The 7,938-nt window shown below is 37.1% G+C and overlaps 1 protein-coding gene across 1 annotated transcript; it reads left to right on the top strand.

Moving 5' to 3' along the window:
* The first annotated feature begins 1,040 nt into the window (after positions 1-1,040).
* On the top strand, positions 1,041-3,916 carry LOC115215561. Its single transcript, XM_036502400.1, has 4 exons — positions 1,041-1,179; positions 1,690-2,179; positions 2,935-3,396; positions 3,636-3,916. Exons 1-4 carry the CDS (start codon positions 1,125-1,127, stop codon positions 3,736-3,738), a joined length of 1,110 nt encoding a protein of 369 aa, XP_036358293.1. The 5' UTR covers positions 1,041-1,124; the 3' UTR covers positions 3,739-3,916.
* The last annotated feature ends 4,022 nt before the right edge of the window (positions 3,917-7,938 follow it).

Genomic DNA, 7,938 nt, shown 5'->3' on the forward strand with positions numbered 1-7,938 from the left:
CAAGAGTCGCCTTACTATTAATACACATTTCAAACTGACGTTCATGCAAAGCTGAAAGTTTACACTAGTTACATTTAAATGTCCAATGCACCCCACCAAGAAAAGAAAGAGAACAGATGTAGGTTTTTAGTAAATTATAAGTGGTACATAAATATATTAACGTCAACACGTGCAATAATAATTGTAATGAAATTTAAAGTTTAAAGGAAAAACAACATTTCAAAGATTTGTAATAACGGTGAATAATATTGTCTGCGTTAATTTTTCTTTCAGGAGCTAAAGTAATAGAGATTGCCAGGAAATCATGTACGAAGGAAAACGTAAGAGCGCGAAGATTTTATTTCGCTCATCCAGACACAAGAAAGTACATTCAATGTACGGAGAGGGGTTTATTCTTTGTAATGCCGTGTGCACCGGGTACATTATGGTCACAAGGGACCTATACCTGCATTGCAGATGTTAACATTCAACATACCAAGGCTGTGACAAAAATAGCTACGACAAACACCAAATCTACAATTAACAATCCCTGTACCAAGGAGAATATTGACGCCGGTAAATTCTATTTCGCTCATCCGAACAAAAAGTTCTTTATTCAATGTAACAAGTGGGGTACATACTTTGTAATGCCGTGTGCACCGGGTGCAATATGGTCACAAAACGCCAATACCTGTATTGCAGTTGATAGCAACGTTAACAACAACAATGTTAACAATCAACATGCCAAGGCTAAGACAGACAAGACCACGACAACCATCAAATCCACCATTAACAATCCCTGTACTAAGGAGAAAATTGACGCCGGTAAATTCTATTTCGCTCATCCAAACAAAAAGTTCTTTATTCAATGTAACAAGTGGGGTACATACTTTTTAATGCCGTGTGCACCGGGTACAATATGGTCACAAAGCGCCTATACCTGCATTGCAGATAATAGCAACGTTAACAACAACAATGTTAACACTCAACATACCGTTTCTACGACAGACAGGACCACGACAACCACCAAATCCACCATTAACAATCCCTGTACCAAGGAGAATATTGACGCCCGTTAAATCTATTTCGCTCATCCAAACAAAAAGTTCTTTATTCAATGTAACAAGTGGGGTACTTACTTTGTAATGCCGTGTGCACCGGGTACAATGTGGTCACAAAGCGCCTATACCTGCATTGCAGATGATAACAACGTTAACAACAACAATGTTAGCACTCAACATACCGATTCTACGACAGACAAGACCACGACAACCAACAAATCCACCATTAACAATCCCTGTACCAAGGAGAATATTGACGCCGGTAAATTCTATTTCGCTCATCCAAACAAAAATTTCTTTATTCAATGTAACAAGTGGGGTACATACTTTGTAATGCCGTGTGCACCGGGTACAATGTGGTCACAAAGCGCCTATACCTGCGTTGCAGATTATAGCAACGTTAACAACAAAGTTAACACTCAACATACCAAGGCTACGACAGACAAGACCACGACAACCATCAAATCCACCATTAACAATCCCTGTACCAAGGAGAATAGTGACGCCGGTAAATTCTATTTCGCTCATCCAAACAAAAATTTCTTTATTCAATGTAACAAGTGGGGTACATACTTTGTAATGCCGTGTGCACCGGGTACAATGTGGTCACAAAGCGCCTATATCTGCATTGCAGTTGATAGCTACGTTAACAACAACAATGTTAACACTCAACATACCGATTCTACGACAGACAAGACCACGACAACCAACAAATCCACCATTAACAATCCCTGTACCAAGGAGAATATTGACGCCGGTAAATTCTATTTCGCTCATCCGAACAAAAAGTTCTTTATTCAATGTAACAAGTGGGGTACTTACTTTGTAATGCCGTGTGCACCGGGTACAATGTGGTCACAAAGCGCCTATACCTGCATTGCAGATGATAACAACGTTAACAACAACAATGTTAGCACTCAACATACCAAGGCTAAGACAGACAAGACCACGACAACCATCAAATCCACCATTAACAATCCCTGTACCAATGAGAATAGTGACGCCGGTAAATTCTATTTCGCTCATCCAAACAAAAATTTCTTTATTCAATGTAACAAGTGGGGTACATACTTTGTAATGCCGTGTGCACCGGGTACAATATGGTCACAAAACACCTATACCTGCATTGCAGTTGATAGCAACGTTAACAACAACAATGTCAACACTCAACATACCGATTCTACGACAGACAAGACCACGACAACCATCAAATCCACCATTGACAATCCCTGTACCAAGGAGAATATTGACGCCGGTAAATTCTATTTCGCTCATCCGAACAAAAAGTTCTTTATTCAATGTAACAAGTGGGGTACTTACTTTGTAATGCCGTGTGCACCCGGTACAATGTGGTCACAAAGCGCCTATACCTGCATTGCAGATTATAGCAACGTTAACAACAATGTCAACACTCAACATACCGATTCTACGACAGACAAGACCACGACAACCATCAAATCCACCATTGACAATCCCTGTACCAAGGAGAATATTGACGCCGGTAAATTCTATTTCGCTCATCCGAACAAAAAGTTCTTTATTCAATGTAACAAGTGGGGTACTTACTTTGTAATGCCGTGTGCACCCGGTACAATCTGGTCACAAAGCGCCTATACCTGCATTGCAGATTATAGCAACGTTAACAACAATGTTAAAACTTAACATACCGTTTCTACGACAGACAAGACCACGACAACCATCAAATCCACCATTAACAATCCCTGTACCAAGGAGAATATTGACGCCGGTAAATTCTATTTCGTTCATCCAACAAAAATGTCTTTATTCAATGTAACAAGTGGGGTACATACTTTGTAATGCCGTGTGCACCGGGTACAATGTGGTCACAAAGCGCCTATACCTGCATTGTAGATGATAGCAACGTTAGCGACAACAATGTTAACACTCAACATACCGATTCTACGACAGACAAGACCACGACAACAAACAACTCCACCATTAACAATCCCTGTACCAAGGAGAATATTGACGCCGGTAAATTCTATTTCGCTCATCCAAACAAAAAGTTCTTTATTCAATGTAACGAGTGGAGTACATACTTTGTAATACCGTGTGCACCGGGTACAATGTGGTCACAAAGCGCCTATACCTGCATTGCAGATGATAGCAACGTTAACAACAATGTTAACACTCAACATACCGATTCTACGACAGACAAGACCACGACAACCACCAAATCCACCATTAACAATCCCTGTACCAAGGAGAATAGTGACGCCGGTAAATTTTATTTCGCTCATCCGAACAAAAAGTTCTTTATTCAATGTAACCAGTGGGGTACATACTTTGTAATGCCGTGTGCACCGGGTACAATGTGGTCACAAAGCGCCTATACCTATTTCTTTACTACCCACAAGGGGCTAAACACAGAGGGGACAAACAAGGACAGACAAACGGATTAAGTCGATTACATCGACCCCAGTGCGTAATTGGTACTTATTTAATCGACCCCGAAAGGATGAAAGGCAAAGTCAACCTCGGCGGAATTTGAACTCAGAACGTAGCGGCAGACGAAATACCGCGAAGCATTTCGCCCGACGTGCTAACGATTCTGCCAGCTCGCCGCCTTTTCTGCTGCATTGCAGATGATAGCAACGTTAACAACAACAATGTTAGCAATCAACAGACCATAGCTACGACTGGGGGAAACCCCGAACACCACCAAATCCACCATTAACAATCCCTGTACGAAGGAGTATTTTACCGCTGGTAAATTTTATTTTCACTTCCAAATAAAAATTTATTTATTCAATGTACAGAATTCGCTACATACTTTGTAATGCGTGTGCGGAAGGAACATGGTGGTCACAAAGGACATATGCATTGATTCATAATTTATAAAAGCGAATTACCAAACTATTATGCTCGACACCATGCTATGTTTGTTCATTCGAACTATAAATGCGTTTCTTTTAAAATATTTGTGTGTACTGCTATTATACTTTAAATTCAACCTTGTGTTTTTCTAATATAACACGTGACAAATATGATTTTGCCTATATTTTCCTATCGTAATTTCTTGCCAAAGTGTTTTTCATTATTCTTTATTTCTCATAAACGAAATGTGATGTACAAAATATGAAATGGTCATTATAATATCGATATTTTTACTTTCGTTTATTCACATGATTTTTCCTGCGTATTGTATAATATTCCATAAGCGAAGATGCTTTTCGCATGACGAGTCTTATGTGATTTAGAAATTGTTAGATATTTGGTATCCCTTAAGATATTTTCCGTCCACCTCCATAAAATTGTATTTCTTATGTCAAAAATTTTAAATATTGTACATAATCAGTACCTATAAATAAAATATATATTCCTATATAATTTCTTATTGTTTTCGTTTTATAATTCCTATATTCATTATTAGTGTATTGAAACACTCACATACTCACACACATAAAAACTTTCTCACACACACTCATATAAGTATTATCTGTTTCACATAATTAATTGTGGTCATGCTGCAGCACCACTTTACATCACCTAGATTTCAGATAAATCATCCATCTAACTATGAACTACGTCCGACGTTGCTTAACTTTTATGACCGTATGAGAACCGCTGTTTTCAATGTGATATGGCCTTACTTCAAATATATATAAATAACTCGATTAATATTTTTAGAGTTCATCAGTAAGAGTTCATGCAATGAGTTTGATGAGAGAAATCTAACAACATTGGTTCTTCAAAAGTTACTGGTGTTTTCTTTGTTTTGTATCACAGAACTATATGAGTTGTACCACCACAATACTTATAATTTCATTTTTGACCAATGAGGAACATCATAACACTTCCTGCCTTCAGATCTTAGTTTCTTTACCTTACAATTTGTACGTTTATCCCCACTGCTTCTTTTCTCATGTACATTGATGCTTAGCTGTCTCATTCAGTCATTCCGATCAGTTCTCGTCAATTCCGGCTGAAACATATTTCCGTTCCAGTTTAGATTTGGGTGTTTTCTTTATTTTGATGTCGGAGGAAAATCTATGCTCATAAATGTACACACACACACACACATACACACACACATATATATATATATATATATATATATATATATATATATATATATATATATATATATATATATAACTCAACTTGTGCGTCTGTGTGTGTATCTGTGTGTGTGTCTGTGTGTGTCCTGGCACATCTCCTCCTAGCCAACAAATCGTAGAACCACCAAAAATGAGTCACTTAAAGTTTAGGCGAATGAAAATTGAACTGCGCTATTTCTGTTCCAAAATTCTCGCAAGTGCAAAAATCGATAATGTGTTTGTTTAGGCCTTATCCCATGCATTGAATAGTGAATTTTACTCAGTCAGCTGTTTGATGGGAACTGTGTTCACCACGCGTGCAAGCATGCGTAAATTGCATGAAAAATAAAAAAAGCCGGGCAATACTGCTAGTATATATATATATAATCGTATTTGTATGGGTACATATACAAGCACACTCAAGTATAACTTCAGTGTGCTTGTATGTGAGTGAGAGACCACGGTAGAGAATATCACTTGCTATCACTTATTCTCTCAATATAGGAACATAGAAAGCTACTAGCCTATAAATAGTCAATAGAGTGGAAAATTTAGCGTTGCGTAGACAATACATTACACTTAAAAATTCTATTGTAAATCATAAATGCAGATTAATATGTCCGGTAAAACGTTAGAAACGATTTATATTAATTAGTGATTCAGACATTTATATTATTTTGCTCTTTTCTCATAATTCTTTTTGGATCAAACATAGTAGGGTATGAAACTGTGATCAACCTACAGTATACTGCTGGGGTGTTTTTGTACCCTTACGTTGTTCGATATTTCGCTCCATTGAGTTCAGTCCTTACTGGAATGATTAACTACTAATTTTTTATGCAATGTTAACCAGCTCGAATATGCCAGTGGCAAGTTCGAACTAGTAAACAAGCCATTCGCTGTGTTTTGTCATGGAGAAAATTACACGCTGTAGCAAATGGTTAGATACACCTAAATCAGCTCGCAGCACCACTTATGAATGGCTTGTTTACGAGTTTGAACTTGCCACTGACATATTCGTTTATGCACACCACTGTTTAGCGCTCCCACCTCGCAACTAATTTTTCAATGTATGATTTAAACGTTACAGATGCAAATTTTTAATTTCTTAAATATAAACCTAAATTTTGGTTCTGGTAAATATTGCCCTAATCCGAAAATGCAGAATATTAATGTAAATACCAGCTACTGTCTAATAATGCTTCAAAACTTTCTAAGTACATATCCAGATTATCTTTCTAATAGGAAGTCAGTTAACCGCGTTGCTTATTCCTATAATAAAACCTCCAAAGTCTAAAAGATGTAACGCAATACATAAATAATAAACATAAGTCACATACTAATATATTTGCATAAAATACAACTCTAATGTTCATAACAGCAAAAATAAGAAACAAAATATTATGAGAAATAATCTTCCCTAGAATCTAAATGTTTGTCGCTCCATTGTTATCAGGATCTTCCTGAAATTTATGCATAAACATTTTCTTGCAGACTAGTGATATCATTCAATGAAAATAATTTTAAGGTGAACTAAAATTGTATCTATATCTGCACTATCTCTATGTTCAGTATAAACAGAAGAGCTCTTTCAAGAATATGCGTAACTCCTTTTCTCTAAGGAATTGCAACAACCCTAATATCTACACGTGGTAGATACCACTCTTCTGGAACTAATGGTGTAAATTTTCGTCTTCTTTTAATAGAGAAATCGATTACATAATTGTTAATATTATCATCATTAAATTCCAAATATATTTCTATTCTAAAACAGCAATGTGCCTTTCTGAGTGTCTCAATGTAAACACATGTTGCAAAAATATATACTGAAAAACATTTCCTGTAAGTTCCTGTACAGTTGTTCTTTTTGCTTAAAGACTAAATTGATGTTTTAAAGAGAAAGAATTCCAAAAGAGTTCTTAGGGCTGTTGCAATTAATAGGATGAGAATTTTTCTAGACAACGTTTCTGAAAGCTATTCGGGGGAGTACCCAAAAGTAACCGGAAAACTTTCTCAGTGGGACAAGCTCGTTGTAGTTCAGGCTTCCGCAACTAGAAATCACTTCATGCCACCTTCGCCTACCGGTGTCGTCGTATAGAATTGTACTTCCACATGGTGCTTCTTTGTTTTGCAGTGCTACCCCGCGGTTCGTCGATTTTTGCGATGTCTGAAACGAAGGAACACCATGATTCCGTGAAATTTTGTTTTCTGTTGAGGCAAACGGCGGCCGAAACAGTTGTCATGCTTCAAACGACTTACAAGTTTACAAGTGATTTTCACACTTTAGGAATGGTCACTTGTCGCTTGAAGACCAACTTCGAAAATTCATGAACTGATCTTCGAGGACTGTCGCCGTACAATTGACGAACTTGTTGATATGACGGCTGTGTCCCGCCAAAGAATGTGAGCAAGGAATTGCGAATGAAAAGAGTTGCAGCGAATTTTTTTACCTTTCTGTATAAACAGAAGAGCTCTTTCAAGAATATGCGTAACTCCTTTTCTCTAAGGAATTGCAACAACCCTAATATCTACACGTAAAAGATACCACACTTCTGGAACTACTGGTGTAAATTTTCGTCTTCTTATAATAGAGAAATCGATTACATAATTGTTAATATTATCATCATTAAATTCTAAATATATTTCTATTCTAAAACAGTGGTGTGCCTTTCTGGGTGTCTCAATGTAAACACATGTTACGAAGGTATATTCTGAAAAACATTTCCTGTAAGTTTCTGAATTGGTGTCATGAACTGAAAGAACAGTTGGAGGTTGATCCGGACCGTTTTTATAACGTCATCTTTAGTGACGAAAGCTGATGTTACGGCTACGATCCG

This window comes from Octopus sinensis, linkage group LG1 (genome assembly GCF_006345805.1).
Source record: "Octopus sinensis linkage group LG1, ASM634580v1, whole genome shotgun sequence".
Classification (NCBI taxonomy): domain Eukaryota; kingdom Metazoa; phylum Mollusca; class Cephalopoda; order Octopoda; family Octopodidae; genus Octopus; species Octopus sinensis.

What these genes read in the sequence shown, in the direction of transcription:
- LOC115215561 (XM_036502400.1), top strand. Translation starts at nt 1,125, where the DNA reads ATGCCGTGTGCACCGGGTACAATGTGGTCACAAAGCGCCTATACCTGC. An exon ending in CGCCTATACCTGCATTGCAG is followed by an intron (nt 1,180 to 1,689) that starts ATGATAACAACG and finishes ATAGCTACGTTA; the next exon opens with ACAACAACAATGTTAACACT. An exon ending in TGGTCACAAAGCGCCTATAC is followed by an intron (nt 3,397 to 3,635) that starts CTATTTCTTTAC and finishes CCGCCTTTTCTG; the next exon opens with CTGCATTGCAGATGATAGCA.